We start from the raw sequence: 20,250 nt of genomic DNA, 5'->3' as shown, positions 1-20,250 counted from the left end.
CTCCCACCTTCACCTGAAAAAGCATTCCCCAAATGTGGCCATTCCTCACACAAGAAAAATCCAAAAATATTGTGATAGCCCATCTGAATTATTGCTATTCCCCACCCTACCCTTCACTGCTTAACACTGCAGCTAGACTAATCTTTCTCTGTCACGGTTCCTTATCTGCTCCTCCATTGGCTCATGATATCTTCCAGAACAAAATTCAACCTTCTTACCCTGACATACTGAACTCTGCACCCCCTACATCTCTACCCTCTTATACATATACATCTCTAAAAACCTTCTTTGTTCCTCTCATGACCTGCATCTTTTTTCTACCGTCATTACCTCTTCTCACTCAAGATTTCTACACATGCTGTACCCCTTCTCTAGTATTCCCTATCCTGTGCTATTAGACTTTCTCCATTGTACGCACGTTTCAAAAGCTCTTTAAAAACCTGCCTATCTAGTAGTCCTCTCCTACTGTTTCACTTCCCTTAACCAAGGACTAGATTGTAAGTTTGCATGAGGAGGGCCCACTTCTCCTTTTGTACTAGTTTGTCATTGTGTGTGATTTTAAATTGTTTTACTGACTACGTAATCTACAAAATCTGCTGGAGCTATATAAATAAATGTAATGTAAAAATATATATATATATTTAACATTGTTATTATTTTTTTGTACAATTTTGGTGTGTAACTTACTTTTATTAAAAGTGTGGGATTTTTATTATTATTTTTAAAGGTGGGGGGTCATTTTCGGTTTTGGCTAAGTGAACCCTGAATTTTTGGTTTTGGTCCAAAATTTTCATTTTGGTGCATCCCTAGAATAAATAGAACTATTTCATTTTTAATTATCCAGAATCCTGAATTTGTAGTCACGAAACTTTCTAGGCCCAGAAATCAGTGAGAGGAAAAGTAAAGGTTTTGTGTCATTTAGTTTATTTTAATCTGCATATCTTATTAAAGGCCATATTTTCTCACAGTGAAAAATGAGTGCGGCCCTCGCACGTATACAATTCTGATGAAGTGGCCCACTACAGAAAAAACTTGGACACCCCTGACATAAGTAATAATTGCTCTACAGCTGTCTACTCTATAGCCCGACCACCTGCTGTCATTCTTTCACAGGCTGACCTTGTTTCAGTGAAGTGGAAACAGCTTTCAGGTACAAGAAGCAGATGTTTTATACCTGTCGCCACAAGACACAGAGCAAACAGGTGATGTACAGGACATTTGGAAACCCAACCAGAGTGGCATGCAAACAAAGCCTGATGTATTTTCACCAGCACTAGGCTAACCCGATACAGGTTCTACGGGCTCCAAAGTATTATTATGCAGTGCTGCTGCAACATATAGGAAACCTGACCCCTCTGAATATTTAAACCCTGGATATGAAGCCAAGATTTTAGCCTATGAGGAGATTTCAGAAATACAGTAGACACTAACTGACCCTAACATATATTCTAATTGGAAGTGGTAAATCATCAAGAGTAAGAGTAAAAGTAAAATAAATAAATATTATGCAGGTAGTGATTTTTGGAAACTGAAGAATTATTTCCATGGGATAAAAACATGTGAAGCACGCCAATTAGCCATAACATTATGACAACCAGCCTATTATTGTGTAGGACCTGTCAAAGCATGGACTCCATTAGACCTCTGAAGGTGTGCTGTGGTATTTGGCATCAAGAGGTTAGCAGCAGATTATTTAAGTTGCGAGGTAGGGCCTCCATGGATGCATTATGGTGCCATGTGTTCCCCAGGTAAGTGACACACGTGCCCCAGGCCATCCATGCAGGGGTGTACCTAGAGTATTTGGCACCTGGGGCGGATCCTGTATGTGGCACCCCCCCCCCAACACTTTAAAACTGCATAGCTTCTATGGTTATATACTGGTGCAGACATTGAAGGTGGTACAGCATTACTGTTATCTTTATATACTGAGGCAGACATTGACGGTGGTACAGCATAACACCTACCACTATATACTGAGGCAGACATTGACGGTGGTACAGCATTACACCTATCACTATATTCTGAGGCAGACATTGATGGGGGTACAGCATTACACCTAACACTATATACTGAGGCAGACATTGACGGTGGTACAGCGTAATCCCTATCACTATACATTGAGTCAGACACTGATAATAGTGCAGCATAACTCCTATCACTATATACTAACCCAAACATTGATGTGGTGTAGGCCTACCACTTCATTGTCTGGCTTAGGGATGCACCGAAACGAAAATTCTGGACTGAAACCGAAAATCCAGCATTTACCTGTCCGAAACCAAATATGACCCCCACCATAAAAAAAATCTCACACTTTTATTTAAAGTAAGTAACACAGCAAAATAGGACAAAAAATTCAATACCAATATTAATATATATATAAATTGTTATTATTATTGTTCACATGTGAACTCAGCACTGGAGGCATAGAATCAGACATACAAATCCCATATTTGCAGGTATACAATAATAATGTATGGAAACATAGCAAGAGATAAAACTACTGGCATAGATCACAGGTTGCACAAAGCAAAGCCAGCTCTGGCGTACACACTGCCCACATAGAACCTGACCAGCACCCAGATAACACACATAGGATTTACCATCTTTGTCCCCAAACAGCCCAGCATGAGTCTACTTCGTCCCCAAACAGCCCGGCCTGTGCCATCTTTGTCCCATAAACACCCTGCCTGTGTCATCTTGGTCCCCAAGGCTCAAACATCCTACTTGTGCCATCTTTGCCTTTCCGCAAATCAGTTTTACATATATCATACACACAAACACTTTAACAGTCACTCACTAATTCACACTTTCATTCACATAATTAATTCACACAATCATTTATTCTCTCTCATTCACACAAATTTACACATTCATTAATGCATTCTCACCACCTCATTAATTATCTCCCTCATTCAGACAATTCATCCACACATTCATTCATTCTCTCAGTCATTCTCAGTATCTACCTTTCCCCCTTTTCTACCCCTTCTCACATCTAACCCCCTCTCCTTCCCTTCTCACTATATAGCCCCCTCCCTCCTCACTATCTACCCCCTCCGCTCCCCACTATCTACCCCCCTCCCCTCCCACTATCTACCCCCCCTCCCCTTCCACTATCTACCCCCGCTCCCCTCCCACTATCTACCCCCCCTCCCCTCCCACTATCTACCCCCCTCCCCTCCCACTATCTACCCCCCTCCCCTTCCACTATCTACCCCCCTCCCCTCCCACTATCTACCCCTCCTCCCCTTCCACTATCTACCCCCTCCCCTCCCACTATCTACCCCCCTCCCCTCCCACTATCTACCCCCTCCCCTTCCACTATCTACCCCCCTCCCCTCCCACTATCTACCCCCTCCCCTTCCACTATCTACCCCCCCTCCCCTCCCACTATCTACCCCTCCTCCCCTCCCACTATCTACACCCCTCTTCCCCCTCCCTCCCCACTATCTACCCCCTCTCTCCCCAGTATCTACCCCCCTCCCTCCCCCTATCTACCCCCTCTCCTCTATCTACCCCCCCTCTCCCCCTTTGTAGTTAAAGGTTTTTGTACTTACCTTCCTGCTCTGCCGCTGCTTCCTGCTCTGCCGCTGCGCTGCTTCACTGCTGACCACTGAAATATTTTGGCGCTCAGCATGACATGCCCGCACCGCGACGGAGTTAGAGGCCTTGCGAAGGAGACTGAGGGGTGCCGAGCGGTTGCTAGGCACCCCTCTCTCTCCTCCGTGTAAAAAAAAAAAAGAAAAAAGAAAAGTGATGAGGCTGCCGGGGATCTGGGACATGTGGTCACCCTAGCCCGTGGCACCCCCCTGACGAGCGGCACCCGGGGTGGACCGCCCCCCGCTAGGTACGCTACTGCATCCACGTGATGTAAAAGAAAACGTAATTCATCAGACTTTAGTGTATCTTAAGGAGGGGGGTTGGGAGTTCCGCCTCACGTGCCACTGATCAGGGGGGTGCCCGGTAGCCACCAAACAAGGGCCTGAAGCTTACCACTTGGGAGCTTGCACACTGTAAGGGGGGCAGAGGTGGCACATGCAGGCTGCTAAAGGGGCAGAGTTGGCATAGGGAGGATGTTTTAGGGGCAAACGTGGAAAAGGCAGGCTGCTTCAGGGGCAGAGGTGCCACAGGCAGGCTGTTGAAGGGCAGAGGCCTACTAGGACAATGTCTGGTGTAGTGTATAGTAATGGGAGTTACGCTGTTCCACCATCAATGTCTGGCTCAGTATATAGTGATGGGAGTTATGCTGCACCACATCACCTCAGTAAACATTATTTTTTTAAATGTATTTATTTATAAGTTAATAATTTGTTTTTTCTGGTTTCTAGTTTTTTTCCAGTTGACATACAGTTTACAAATAAATATTCTTGCCAACATTAATTTTTTTGTTGAGGGGTGCCACACACAAGATCCGCCCCAGGTGCCAAATACTCTAAGTACTACTCTGACACATAAGTACAGATAACAAGGAAGGAAGGGAAGTTGACTACTGATTTGGTGGTAAAACTTTAAATATCATCCCAAATTGTTATATTTGCTAATTGATGCCCCAAATATAACAAGATAAATATGGGCTGTAAAACTGTTTATATGATCTGCATCTGAAAAGTTTAAAAACATTTTTAGAATGATTTTATTTTTCCCAGTGGTATTTTTTCCGTTTTTATTGGCAAATTACACATTATATTTATTTGCATGGTATTTTTCATTTTTCTTTAGCTGTCTTATGCAAAAAAGTGCATTTATTATGTCTGTGAATTTAACAGTCATTCTTATCCACATAATGAAATAGTTGCTGTATATAAAGGTAAATGAAACTGTGATTTAGTAATTAGTACTTTGTGTTAGCAGTATTCTTTCCAAAAGTGTGACCCCCAAAACAATGCATGCCAAAATATACTAACAACAAATGAAAGTAATTAAATTACTCAATACAACCGAGCAAAATAGAACAGAGAGTCCTGGCAAATTTAGCAACCACAATTCAATGGTATTCAGATTAAGCTGTTAATTATGTCTTGTCAGTATATTATTGTTAAAACATGCAAGTTTCAGTAGTTTAAATTATGTATTTAAGAATACTCTTTCATACAAACGTGTATTTTTTCTTATTTGCCATGAGAAACAACACTCCTCTGGAAGCTTATCTTAAATTATCAGCTATTGCAGAAATCCATAGAAATGTTGATACCGTACACAAAGTAAAGGAATTGGGCCAATGATTCTTTGGGCCAGTGGGCCTTTTCTCTGATGAATTAGGGGTGCTATTCTTGGTATACAACCTTTCTCATCAAGGCGGAAGACAAACTGACTACTAATATTGCTGTTGGTGTATATTAATATCAATTGATTTAAAAAAAATTATGAAATCTCTTTTAGTCATCACCATGGGCTCCATATTGATGACTAAAAGAAATCCACTCCAGACCCATTTTGCATGAACTCCAATGCATTCTATCACATCAGTATTGGTGCATGCAATCTTTAGAACACTGTAACACACAATATCATACATAGTAAATGAACACTGATGTTTTGCTGACATGATTAACTGCTGCTACTCACATTAATTTAACCCATTAAGGACTAGGGCTATTTTACACTATAAGAGCAATTTAGGTGTTTTTGCTATACCTTTCGCCATCTTTTATTTTGCTGTTTCCTATTTACTATAAATGTATAAATTGTATATACATAACCACACACATAAATTATTATTTTTTTTAATTTAAATTTTATTTCAAAAACAAGCCATTTTTTCATACATATCAGAGATGATAACTATTGTACATAGATTTTTGATCATAAAAAGAGAAAGAGATGGAAGTGAACAATAGATGTCAGGTGCTATTTGATCGGCTTGAAACATTGTAAGTGGTTCCTACTGAGTTAAACATATAAAGATCCCAACATTACACAATCATTCTGACCCATTCATACATCAAACATCCTCATTGGGGGGGCCTAAGGCTTTCTATCAAGGCAAGTTATCTGTCTGCTATAAGATGAACTATACCGCCCAGGGAAAAGGGAAAAAAAAGAGATTAGGAGAAAAGAAACTAAAGAAGGAAAGCTTAACAATTTTTTTATTTTGTATTTTAAACCCCTTTTAATTAGCGATTTCATCCAGACCAGCTAGAAGGGCTAATTTCCAAGGTTCCCAAACTTTATCGAATTTGCTGATATTATTGATTTTAAAAAATATCCTTTTTCCATTGAGTATTGATATTGTATTTGATTAAAAACTACGTTCCAGCTAATTGTATCCTCTTTTTTCCAGTGCCTAGCCATACTGATCTTAGCCACTAAAAAAACATTTACAATTAAAATCTTTTGATTTAGTGAGAATGAATCTAAATCCAAGTGAAACAAAAACACTTGAGGAGCCAGTTGAAACTGAGAGTGAAAAAGGGTACACACACATAAATTTTATACTTTTTCATTCTGCACAAGTAGGACTTTTTCTTAAATCATGTTTATATATATAAGGCATTATTTGTATGAATAAAATTTAAGTGGGATTAAAAAAAAAAAAGAAATTCACAGTTTCAGTTATAAAATTATACACAGCTAGTATAAATAAGATAAATACAAAACATGTGTTTACTAACTTGCACTGATTTGGAAACTACCATATATTCCTATATAATTTGTATTTTATGTTTTATACAATTTTAGGTTTTAATTTTTTATATACTTTTAACTCATACTTAACCCTAATCGTATCTAATTCCCCAATAACTACACAATATTATCCCCTTAGGATCAAGTTAAAATATATCAAATTAAAAACATTTTTTTAAATCAGGGTCTTGCTTCTGTTCTGTTTCTGACAGTCCTTTCACGCATTCCCTCTGTCATCTGACTGTTTTCATGTCTATAATTGGGTGAAGAGGTGATCATATGCCTGGAAGTGCGCCAGATCTGCTGTAGACTGACCACTTTGGTTATGGAACGGTCAGTAACAGCTATGCCTCTGTGATCTCAATGACATAGGAACATTTTAAGCCAGTGACATACCAAGTTCATCATGGGTCCTGTAAGGACATCTCTTCATGATGTACTTGGTGAGTGTTTGGTCCCAGAAAAGTTTTCAAACCAGGAGTTAAAACTTAACATGGGCAAACACTTGACACATTTATTAGACGTGTGCATTCGAAAACATACAAACTTTATTCTAAATGAAATTTGTACAAATCAATGATAACAAGGAGGGCCCCCAATGAAACGATGAAACAATAAAATGCCCAAATACAAAGGGCAAAACCTGTTGCAGTCATTTCCCAATCACACATTTTCGTGGGACAGTTGCCAGTTAATTAGAAGATGTTACATTTGAGTCAATTTGTTAAGCATTTGTGAGTCCCATAAATCTAACGGGCACTTATTAAGTATTAGCAAATACAGCTTCCCCTGGAAAGAATCAAGGACAAGGTGAAAGTGGTTACATACAGGAAACAAATAGTATACTTAACTATTGCAATGCGAGAGGATGTTCCTCATGCCCACTACTCCCCCAGTAAAGTAAATATTTAATACATTAAGTAAAAATGTCTCACATTAAATACAAATACATTTCTCAGGGGTTCTGTGGACCTCAAACTACTAGAATTACATTTTAGCACTGCCTGTGGAGGCCAAAAATTAACAAGCAGTGGGTTGAGTGGAAAACTAATTTTCCTCAGTCAGCTGCCCTAAATATGATTACATTACATTTATTTATATAACACCAGCTATACAATCAGTGGAATAATTTAAATCACACCCAATAACAAAGAGGTACAAAAGTAGTCGAGGACCCTGCTAGGGCATATGTGGTTGATGGGGAAGGGAAACAGTAGAAAAAGACTGCTTGGATGTGGATGAGCTGATAAGGTCCGGATGATCAGTAGAAGTTGTTGATCGTTCAGATAGCTTGATTAGAATGATGGTTGAGTTAGGAGGAAAGGTTGAACGCTTCTTGAACGTGGGTTTTCAGAGAGCAGACAGATAACAAATGGGATTATGATTTGTGAGAATGCCTTCACCTGAGAGTGGTAAATGGTGAGGAAGGTATGAGGAAAGGAGAAGGGAAGGAGATTTGTGGACTGTGGAGGTGTTGTCAAGGGAGATGGGATATGTTTAAGGAATAGGGCAAAAGAAAAGAAGCGTAAAAACATTTAAGGGTTTATAGGAAGGAGTAGGGACAAGGGATGATGTGGTCTGATAACTGCACATGGAGGTGGTGTTGCAGTTTCCCACCAGTTTCCCTCCAGTGTAATTCTTATCTATCCACTTATAAAGAGTTAAACAACATGGATCCCAGGTGTAGTATGTATGAAGTGTAAACTATTAAGCCCAACCTATTTCCCAGTGAATATCATTACGGCTTCATCCTGTCCTTAAAACTATGTGGTCAACCAGGGGGGCCTCCGTGGCCATTGCTGGCACCTTCCTTGTAGCAAAAGCTGGCTACACAATGGCTAGTAACACCAGTTCTCAGAATAAAAGTGTTCCTCTGGACAAAAAGAGTCTTCCAAAGAGCTGTACCACCAGTCACGACACAACACACCAGACAAAATGACTAGTTTACTTAACTGCTTTACCTGGAAGGGAAAATTGACAAACACAGGAGACAGGAAAAGATTAACATAATTAACACATTAGACAATGGCATTGGATTATGCAGATAACATTGGCACCAGACTAATCTCCTCACACATTCAACAATGACGAATACACAACAGCGATAAATGTAGACTAATCAGTCATTCTTAATACACATAGAAATGGAAACAAGAGGGTGAATATACAAAATATTACAATTTAAACCCTGTGAGTCAATATAACGTTTTCAATAATTTTCAGGGGAAAAAAATGGGTTTAGCATCCGTTACAGGTCTTATCTGCTGTCAGATGCTTTATTTTATCTCCACTTGGCCACCAGGTAGATATGTCTTACCACAATGCTGGGTACTAGAGCTAAATATACACGTGCCGGGGAAAATTTTTATTAAACTAATACATCTTGTAAGAACTACCAAACAGAGCAGAAATAATATGCAAATTACAATTAACCATTTCAGTGCCTATAGCGAAAGCTGTGTAATTTACCAGCGGACAAGCAAGGATTATATTATAATTCTGGTTCAGCTTCTTTTCAGTACACTGCACGCAGCTTCACAGGAGCAAGGCAAGGGCAAGGAGGGCAAAGGAGACCTTGGGGAATAGGTACAGAGAGAGGGCTAGGAAGATAAGGGCAAGGGGCACAAAGATACCTAGAGGGATATAGTAGAAGATGCAGACTAAATTTGGTGAGATGGCACGGAGAGAGAGACTTATTTTTGGGCAACAAATTTAGTTTCCAAGTAAAAAGGGGAGGAAATAAAAATAGTTGTCTGAAAATGAATTATCCAAAAATCTGAAATGATTTGTGGCCTCATACACAAGTCTAATATTTATGCACACTGAAAGCCCTTCACATGAATCAGGGCACTTAAATGGTTAACAGCTTGACAGATATTCTTTTGAGTTTCCTGTGCAACTGTTATTTTTCTCTCCCTCCATGTTCTACTAACATTACCTTTCTTTATAGATATATGGCCCTTGTACAGCCATTTCGCCTGACAAGTTTGAGGACGATATCAAAAACTATTCGTGTAAACATACTCCTTTGGGCAGCTTCATTTGTTGTGGTATTCCCTGTTTGGGTCTACTCCAAAGTCATTCAGTTCAAAGATGGTTTGGAAAGCTGTGCTTTTGATTTAACAACACCTAATGATGTTCTATGGTAAGTATGAAATTATGAATTATGCAGAAAATTTGCAGAAATTGATGTTTTATCTTATGTGCATTGACAAAGCAGAAAGGAAACTGCCTTCCTTTCAACACTGCATCACCAAAATTTGGAGAATTATGGGAGTGACAATGATAGGTACCAGCATTGATGTGACACAGGTGTCAGTTGCATCTCTTTATTTTTTTGTTTTTCAATCAAAATGCATCCAGAAAGAGTGAGGAAAGGAGGGAGTCCAACCATTCTCACTTATTGCTTTGTTTTGGAAATCTCAAAATTCCCCCTACAATTCAAGATTGGATTAAGAGAGAGAAATTAATCTGTACCCTGATTTATGGTATGTCTGACTTGGATACTCACTGAATTTAGCTAGAAGTCAGGGATGCATTGGAATTTAGCTGACACTCAACTCTCCAGCTAGAACTGACTTATTGTTGGGATAATCAGACACTTATCAAGGACAATAAAATACATTCATTTTTTTATTGATTAATGACAATAAAATATATTTTATTCTAATTATTAAATTCTTCTTTTAGTAGATGCTAGTTTTATTATTATAAAACTCTGTTGTTCCCTCAGCTCACTGATCGGGACGCAGGGCTGTAAAGCTTTGCATTTATTTTTGCAGTACCTGGGAATATCACTTTTCATCTCTTTAGTGTTTATATTGCTGGAAAAAAAATTCAAATTGGAGTTCAGACATTCATTCTGTATTTAAATGTGAAGAGGGCAGGGCTTATGTCATGTGTGTTAACCCGACGAGAAATGTCCCTTTTTGGTGCAAAATGTTAAGGTTTAACTATTACATCCATTACAGCCATTACAAGGCTCATTTGTCCTCTTTATTTAGTTGTAATGGTGCATCCTCATGCTGCTAAATGAGTTACATAATACTTGAGTGCATAGAAATATTAATTGAACGAAAAACATCACAACACAATGGACTTGACATATTTGTAAAATAGTCTCTAATTAAATCAAGTTGTTACTTAAATTTATTTAACTTTTTATCTTTAGGCTAGGTTTCCACTTGGTTTTTTTAGCTAAAAACGCCCATAAAAACGGCAATAGCGCCACCTGGCGTTTTTTTAGTGAAAAAACGCAGCAGCCAGATGTTAGCTGTTCTTCAATAGGAAATCGCAGAATGCCATATCCACTTGGCGTTTTTTTGTTTGGCGTTTTTTCAGTCCTCTTTGGCGTTTTTCTGCTTTTTTGGGCTCTGTGGCAGTTTTTCAAAATCGCAGCATGTTGACACTCTGGCGTTTTTTGCAAGGGAATCTTGGCGTTTTTCTCCAATAGAAGTCTATGGGAGCGAAAAAACGCCATGAAAAAGCCATGTGGGTTTATTGCCTTGGCGTTTTTAATGGCATTTTTTCCACAGTTACAATGCAGAGGATGGACCCAGTATCTGTGTGTCCTACGAGAAATAGGCTGGAAACAAACAGTTTCACACAAAACAAAGCTCATATTGAATTCTACACCATTTGGAACAAACATGCCATTACAAACAAACATACGCGACACATCAACTGGATCCTGCGTGCCAAAAGCAACAGCAAACAATTTGCACCATCATTTGGGGCCAATCTTCCTAGAGGAGCAGACATTCGGAATAAAGCAGGCCTTACAAACCACAGAAAAGAGACAAAAGGGTCCGCCGGGGCGTTTAAGTAGAACTCTACCAAGTAAATGACATCAGGGGGCAGATACTTGCCATTTATCCTAATCCCTTTTAGCTGGGTGAAACTTCTAACTTGTAAAGGCTGGAAAAACTGCCTAAGGTCAAAAAAAGCAATTTCCACAGAAAGGCTAAAACGCCAGAAAAAAGTCCAGAAAAAAACGCCAAAACGCAGAAAAATGCAGTGGCAGTTTTCTTGGCGTTTTTCATCAAGAAAAAAAATGCAGGACAAAAACCCAAGTGGAAACCTAGCCTTACTGTAGTGCATTTTGGGATACAACATTATTTAACTATTAGTTATAAGTATTACTTCTTATGGGAGATGCCTCTTTTAAAAGTGAAAAATAAGGCAGTTTTTTTTTTGCTTTTTTGACCTTAGGCAGTTTTTCCAGCCTTTACACGTTAGAATTGTCACCCAGCTAAAGGGGATTAGGATAAATGGCAAGTATCTGCCCTCTCCTGATGTCATTTCCTTGGTAGAGTTCTACTTAAACACGCCCCGGCGGACCCTTTTGTCTCTTTTCTGTGGTTTGTAAGGCATGCTTTATTCCGAATGTCTGCTCCTCTAGGAAGATTGGCCCCAAATGATGGTGCAAATTGTTTGCTGCTGCTTTTGGCACGCAGGATCCAGTCGGGTATGTTTGTTTGTAATGGCATGTTTGCTCCAAATGGTGTAAAATTCAATATGAACTTTGTTTTGTGTGAAACTGTTTGTTTCCAGCCTATTTCTCGTAGTTCACACAGATACTGGGTCCATCCTCAGCATTGTAACTGTGGAAAAAACGCCATAAAAAACGCCAAGGCAAAACCCACATGGCTTTTTCATGGCGTTTTTTTTCTCCCATAGACTTCTATTGGAGAAAAACGCCAAGATTTCCTTGCAAAAAACGCCAGAGTGTCAACATGCTGCGATTTTGAAAAACTGCCACAGAGCCCAAAAAAGCAGAAAAACGCCAAAGAGGACTGAAAAAACGCCAAACAAAAAAACGCCAAGTGGATATGGCATTGTGCGATTTCCTATTGAAGAACAGCTAACATCTGGCCGCAGCGTTTTTTCACAAAAAAAACGCCGTGTGGCTGAATTAAGTGGAAACCTAACCTTAAGCTGAGCTATCAATTTTCTGTCCTGCCTCACCATGCCTCATCATGTTATTAACTCACTCTGCCTACTTGTTTTAATATAGTTTTAATTATTATTATTTAATTTTCCATGAATAGACGCAGCAGCACAAAGCGTTCAACGTGTTCAAACACACACAACTCTGTGACCTGTTGTGTTGCATTCAATTTCATCATAGACGTAGAATACATTTTAATTATTTAAAAATATTTGTGGTGTGTCCACCATTTCATTATACTCGACAGTTATCAGTGCCACTGATTATTAGGTACATTCATTTTTGCAATATAAGTTTTTGAATGTCTTCTAATATATCTTTTCTTTTATCGTTCAAACTTGCCTGCATTTCAAGGCTCTCAAAGCTGTCCACAACTAGCATTATGAAGATTCATGTTACAGATATACTGTACATGTTTCAATCCAGTAAACACAATGATACAATAAACATTACTGCTGAATTGAATCCACTCCCAAAAATAGCACACTGCAGGGCAAACCATTTGAACTCACCATGTGAAGGCCATAACTATGAGGATAAGCACCTTTTGTTAGTGCTGCTATTGTGAGCTGCCACTCTCGTTACAACTGAGCCAACCTTTCAACCTGTAGCAATTTGCTGTTCATACCCAGTTTCCACCTTTTTCCAGGAGGTTTGTCGGTTTGATGGGCATGCATAAATCACAGTGCTATATCACAATGTCCTAAAAAGTATTAAAACTTGCAGAAAATGTTTATAATTTGTTTGTCTCAAAAATACCTTAATGACATAAGCAGCTATTCATAGGATGGGATGTCACATAAAAGCTTGCTAAAGCCTTGTTCATTTCACTGACAGCCCCAGTAAAAAAAAGAATGCATATTAAACTACTTTATGAATACTTTAATATACTTTTACCTGATTTGTGAGCTGCAGCCCTGCAGCTGCCCTCCTTCTCAGTGGTCTGGCGATTCTTCCCACTGATTGGCTGCTTGAAGTTGTCAATCTGTGGCAGGAAAATGCTCCCATAAAAATCAATGGGACTGCTCTCTGTGCATGTGCACAAGGGTCTGAAAAGATCCCTGCTGGCAGCGTTTCCTGTGCTGACGTGAAATGAGTAGATCACGTGTAGGGAGATGTGTTCAGCAAACACATTACCTGCAAGGGACCACACAGCTGTCGTATGCATTAAATCATACCACTAAGCCCTAAAATAGAAGTGTCCCTCATTGCCTTTTAAAAAATTGAAAGGTATGCTTTATGGAAGCTTTATAGCAGTAAATTGATACAGGTTAACTATCTCTGGTTAGTTTGCTTTAATGCTTGATGTCTGCTATTAAAATGTAATGAAACAAGGGAAAAAGCCCTTGCTATGTTCAGTGACACTTTGAATAATTGCAATGTTTTAAACCATTGGAGAGAATCATAGCAATTCATGTTTTTTTGTACTGGTTCAGCTATTTTGTATTGATCATGTAATAAAACCCTTTGATCACCAAAACAAATATGTCTGAGCACTTCTAGTTAATTAACTTCAAAACTGTGATTGTTTTCTTATTTTTCCCCCCCAGGTACACCCTGTACTTGACTATCACCACGTTCTTCTTTCCTTTACCACTTATAGTGGCGTGTTATATTTTAATTCTGTGCTACACGTGGGAGATGTATCATCAAAATAAAACAGCAGGACGGTAAGAGCGTGAATAATAATAACAATGCCACAAGGATATATAAATAATAAAATAATTTTAACTGTTTGTGAAAAGAGCAACCACAAGTATGTTTATTATGAAAGATTTCACATTTTGTTTGTCATTTTTTACAATCCATGTGTTATTCTGAAAAACAAGCAAATAAATATTTCTAAAAAGAAAGCTTGGTCAACCAGTTTTAATTCCATCACTTAATTCTTTATCACATGAACATAGAGGGATTTAATTGTTTCCTCTTTTAATGTACAGACCACATAAACCAATTTTCATGTACCCAAATAACATGTCCTACCCATGTTTCCCAATGGGATTAATATCTACAATTTACAAGGATATGGCTGCTACTAAACAGCGCAATGGAAATGACTGTGTGACCTGTACCGAAGCATCATTCCCTCCATCTTTTAATCATGCACATGCATTTGGTTTGGCTCTTAAATAATGTAAATTGTTTGAAATGTTCCTTCTTTCCATTTCACTAATACATTATTGCCAGTCTGCTTATAGTAATATAGTAATACTTATACTTCTCCAATGCATGCATTTCCCTTTGCTGTTTTTTCCATTCATGGATTCAATCATTTAATTCTTTCCTACTATTCAGTGATACAATGCCACAAAGCACATAATAATAGTACACAGTCTACATACATATATCTTCCTGGCATCATTTTTGTCTCCACCTGACATGCAATTGAGTCTGTTATTTTTCTGGTATGCTGCTGGAAGTAATTGTTCTTCAATCTCATACAGCATTTTCTTCTACCACTCATTCCTTCTCATATACCCCTCATTCATGGAACAATATTTCTTGTGTTTTACAGATGCTAGTGTCATTTTTGGAAGTATTTTGTGATACCTAAAATGATATGGTATTGAGTTAAATTAGAATGAGATTGAGGGAAGTATATTGTTATTTAGAGAGTGACACTTAATGTGTTGCTTCACCAATATTTCTCTGAATAGGATATTTAAAGTAGAGTGAGAACAACTAATTGTTTTGACCCATCTATTGGCAGATGATATGGAATTAACCCTACTTTTTCATTCAAATATTCTTTGTACAGTAATGAACAGGCTCGTTAAGGGGGTTGATCTCTAACACCCACACCCCATTATTTAGTTAACGTGATCTCTTTCTTTTTAAATTGATTGATTGAAGTCATGTAAACTGACCATACTACATTATCATCGTATATCCAGTGGATTGAGGTTTGTCCTGAAGGATACATAGGAGATAGGTTGGTTTGATTCCTAGAGTACTCCTTGTCTCATCCATTTGTTTATCATTTGCTATTTTGGATTGGAAACATGTTAGAGCGTTGGCGCATGTTGTACTACAAACATTTTAACGTGTAATGCTGAGGACAGCGCTGAATACATACCCCATACCCTGAGTTTTTACCAATAATGTTCAACTTATGATACTTGTCACAAACTCTAATCTATTCCTTAATTTATAATTGTATTTAATAAAAAAAACAAATGTCATATGCCAGTATTTAAAAATGTCGTTATTGTCCAGACTCTATAATCACAACAAATTTAAATTGATTCTATTTTTACCATCCTATTTAATTATAGTGCTTTCAATTGGCAGCAATGACGTTTATTTAATGGGAGGCTGCTGAACTAACATCATAAATTCTGTGACTATGAGAGTCATAATTGGTTATTTTACTAAGAAGTTTGTAATGTCAAGTAAAGTTTATATGTCAGAACATTTACACTGAGAAAGTTCATTTTGTTTATAATAATTACTGTATATTAGGCTATTGGGTTTCTCAATATTGAAATGGCAAACATTTGGTTTATTATATTAGTATAATGTTGAAATTGGTCATGATGTCACAGTTGTTGTAGTTCTGCATTTACGAGACTGCATTCATTTAAGTATGACTTTATCAGTATCAGTTTATTCTCAGAATCTTGAAAATTGTGGGAAATGCATTACATAAATAAAACTGATATAAATCAAATAGATGAATGGAGACTGAATGTTTTATGTCAATCACATTCACAGAGATCCACTATCCATAATATATAATTGCCTTGTCTGTTTCGCTGGGCGGGGCTTAAAGTAAGAGCCAATCATAGTGCACATGCTGCACTTTCATTGGTCCCTGCTCCACCCAGCATTTCAATTCCCACGGTGAGGAGTGAAAATGTGCCTCTCTCATTTGCCTCTGCTGTCCTCTGCTTCCCTCCATTGCCTGGATATTGCCCCTGTTGTCCTCCATGTCTGTCTTCTGCTCACTGCTGCCTGGTGCCCCTTGCTTCCCTCTGATTTGCCTTCCTTCTGCCCCGAAAACATATTTTTTATAGAGATCTTAAAAATTAGAAGCAAAACCTCCATTAAATCTCATGAACATATAATAAAGGTATAAAATACAATATGACTAACTTTATTATTTTTAGTATTATTTATCGTAGCACAGAAACAACAGGTGAGGAGGTCCCTGCTTTTTATATAAAAATACAACCAATACAAGCAAGTACTCTTATCATATGTATCGATTTAATTTCAGGTAGAGTTACCCAAACTGCTAGAAAAGATACTGTCAGACAAAATACCCAGTGGATCAGTAGTTCACCATGGGTTCACAAACACTAACTGTGCAACCATGATAACAATCTATATGTACCCCTAATTTACAATGTATATATATACTTACTATGATTACCAAACCATCAAAAGAACAAGGCAAAGGACAGTGAAAAATATGACCCTATATTATTTGAATACCCATATACAGACCTCATTATCCATGTAAAAGTTCATTTATAAAATGATTAATAGATATAAAACTATCAGATAATATTAATGTTATTATCAATAATCAATATTATGATGAATGGTCCATCTTACCATATTAATTTAAATATAAGGAAAGTTATTTCTCCTCCAGCTGCTGCTACCTCATTTTTTCTGTCTTCGTTCTATTTTCCTCATTTTTCTTGCTTAGGTCATTCTGTTTTCTATCTTTTATTTTGCTGTATTTGGTGTTATCGTAGGAAATTTTAAAACAGAAACACATTTCCTACTGGCAAAGCTGCTAGGAGTCTTCACTGGTAAGCAATGTAACAAACATAGCCACAGAAAAACGTATACAAATTCAAGCAAAAGACATACAAATAAATTGACATACTTGATGTGTGGTTTAAAATGAGGATACATGTATCATATATTTTGTATTTTTTCTTGCAGTTACAACAACAGTTTACCGAGACAGAGAGTTCTGCGGCTTACTAAGATGGTTCTAGTGTTGGTGGGAGTTTTCATAGTCAGCGCTGCCCCTTATCATGTAATACAGATTGTGAACCTTCACATTTCCAAACCATCTTTCATTTTCTATGTCAGCTATTACTGCTCTATTTGCCTCAGCTATGCAAGCAGCGGCATCAATCCATTCTTATATGTTCTCCTTAGTGGAAACTTTCGTAAGAGACTTCATGAATGTACTAAAGTCAGAATAAAAATGTCAGACCGTGAACTGAACAATATTGATAATACTTTGAAATCCAGTTTTTAGGGACTTTTGCAAACTATGTATTTTTGTATATATATATGTAAATGTATGTACATGAGGAAGAGTTCATGTCTCATTCTGTGCACGCACAGTGGTGTAAAATTAGAGTAGAGATTAAGGGGTAAACATGCCAAATATGTTGACGTTTAGGTATATCTAACTTATTATTTGGACTAAGGTTAACTGTTTTATATATATATTTAAATTATATCATTAGCAGAATCAATGGCGATATGATATGATTTATGTGTATAATTAACTCATCTATTCAATTGGTGTTACTTGACCCATACATTTGTACAATCTTGTTAATTGAGAAGGGGAAATGTAAATATGTAAATAAAAATAATCAATTTACAGTGAATTTATTCCTGGATTCTCCATATACCATTTCCTACCACCTAAAAACATTGTGGTAGGATGATGTTTTCAATAAACTTCTGTTCAATTACTTGTGAAAGATTTATCGCTAACATTGGATCCAGCCAAATATGCTGTATTTGTAGAATTCTTTTTTTTGTTTTTCCAATAAACAACAAATACAGGCAACACAAAGTAATAGCCTAATTAATTATTACATGTATTGATTGTATTGATAATATTTAGACAAGCGTTTACATGTTTACCTAACGTTTAAATAAAGAAAAATGGAAAACTGAATGGGTTTATCACAAATAGGATAAATTATTGACATGATGTTGTGGGACAATAAGCGTAGGGGTAACTTTCTGAGGTGGGTACTTAAGTTTTAAATTAGATATGGGCAGCCAAACTTCTTCATCTATCTTAAATAAAGGAGCTATAGATTTCCTTTTATCTGTTGATGCTTTTAGTCTATTCTGAGTTTTCTATAAAGACTGTCCCTGAAGCCTCCTTGCCCTGGACTCTTGGAGGGGCCTCAGGGCCAACCTCCTCCCTACAGACTATGGGCACTGGCCTTATAAGTGGTTCTGTTTTTGGGGAGGTGAGTACAAGGTGTGTGTTGGGACATCTTCTTCCCCCTGGTACAAAGTGCCATGTTTCCCCAACGACCAGATAGATGGAGAAATGGACTGAGACTATCCAGGGCCATGGGCCCCTGTCATGATGCCCCTCCCTTATACATACCCTATTTGACCACACCCCTTCCTGATTAAGTCCCTCCCATTGGTTACACCCCCTTATAAATATTTTTCAGTATTTGTTGTGATCAAAAAAGGTAACTTTTAAACAGTGTAAACATGTTCTAATTTGTGGTTTTCACATATCACAAATATAATTATTAAATATATATTAAATAATACTGACAGCAATTGAAAAATACAAGTAACTCTATTAGGTTGACCTCATTTTATTTCTGCCATTCGGGGACACACTATGAAGTGCATGAGATCACACACACAGGTGTATATATTAGGGCTGCAACTAACGATTATTTTAATAATCGATTAGTTGGCCGATTATTTTTTCGATTAATCGATTAATCGGATAAAAAAAAAACAATATGCAAATGTTTTGTTTATTTAAAATTATTTAATGAACTGGATGTTAAAAAACAACTTAAAATTTACATTAACATTCTTATTTTGTTATGATGTAATAAAAAACAATATTTTCAAAGTACAAAAACCCAAACACAATATTTATGAAACAAAATACCGTATTTGCTCGATTATAAGACGACCCTGATTATAAGACGACCCCCCAAAATCTGAATATTAACTTAGGAAAAAAAGAAAAAGCCTGAATATAAGACGACCCTAAAGGAAAAAAGTTTTACCAGTAAATGTTAATTCATGTAAACTATTTTTTTTAATAAAAGCTATGATTGAGAAAAATATTTTTTTTGTTTTTATTTCTTGTATTTTCCAACCTGTCCCCCAGTTACGCACATCTGCCCCCAGGCTTGCCACTCCAATATGGCACTGTGGCCCATGATATGCCTTTTAACCCTCTATATGCCACTGTGCCCCATGGTATGCCTTTTGACCCCCTATATGCCACTCTGCCTCCAGAAATGCCTTATACCCCTATATCCCATTCTGGCATTTAGGGGGTTAAAATGCATATTATGGGGCAGAGTGGCATATAGGGAGGTATAAGGCATTTCAGGAGGCAGAGTGGCATTAAGGGAGTTAAAAGGCATTGTATAGAGCACTCTGCCTCCAGAAATGCCTTATACCCCTATATGCCACTCTGGCATTTAGGGGGTTAAAATGCATATTATGGGGCAGAGTGGCATATAGGTGTATAAGGCATTTCAGGAGGCAGAGTGCTCTATTAAATGCCCCCTTAACGCCACTCCAGAAATGCCCTATGCCCCCATTTAACACACACACACACACACACACACACACACACACACCCTATACCCCCATTTAACTAACACACACACACACACACACTCTCCCCTCCCCTCCCCTCTCAGCCCTCTCTTACCGGTGCTTCCAGCCGGGGCAGCGGGTTGACGTCG

At 37.8% G+C, this 20,250-nt stretch overlaps 1 protein-coding gene across 1 annotated transcript in view; it reads left to right on the top strand.

The window, feature by feature from the left end:
* The window catches only part of MCHR2 (melanin concentrating hormone receptor 2), a 35,283-nt gene extending 17,482 nt beyond the window's left edge, over positions 1-17,801 (top strand). Inside the window, exons 4-6 of the mRNA XM_089506276.1 lie at positions 9,578-9,772; positions 14,128-14,247; positions 17,477-17,801. Coding sequence (XP_089362402.1) covers positions 9,578-9,772; positions 14,128-14,247; positions 17,477-17,801 — 640 coding nt within the window. The remainder of the gene's footprint in view (positions 1-9,577; positions 9,773-14,127; positions 14,248-17,476) is intronic.
* Positions 17,802-20,250: the final 2,449 nt, after the last annotated feature.

This window comes from Sceloporus occidentalis, unplaced genomic scaffold, assembly GCF_023333645.1.
Source record: "Sceloporus occidentalis isolate IW3139 unplaced genomic scaffold, rSceOcc1.0.p SCAF_374, whole genome shotgun sequence".
NCBI classification, from domain to species: Eukaryota; Metazoa; Chordata; class Lepidosauria; order Squamata; family Phrynosomatidae; genus Sceloporus; species Sceloporus occidentalis.
The sequence above is the reverse complement of the archived record's forward strand: the minus strand, read 5'-3'. Positions and strand labels throughout refer to the sequence as shown.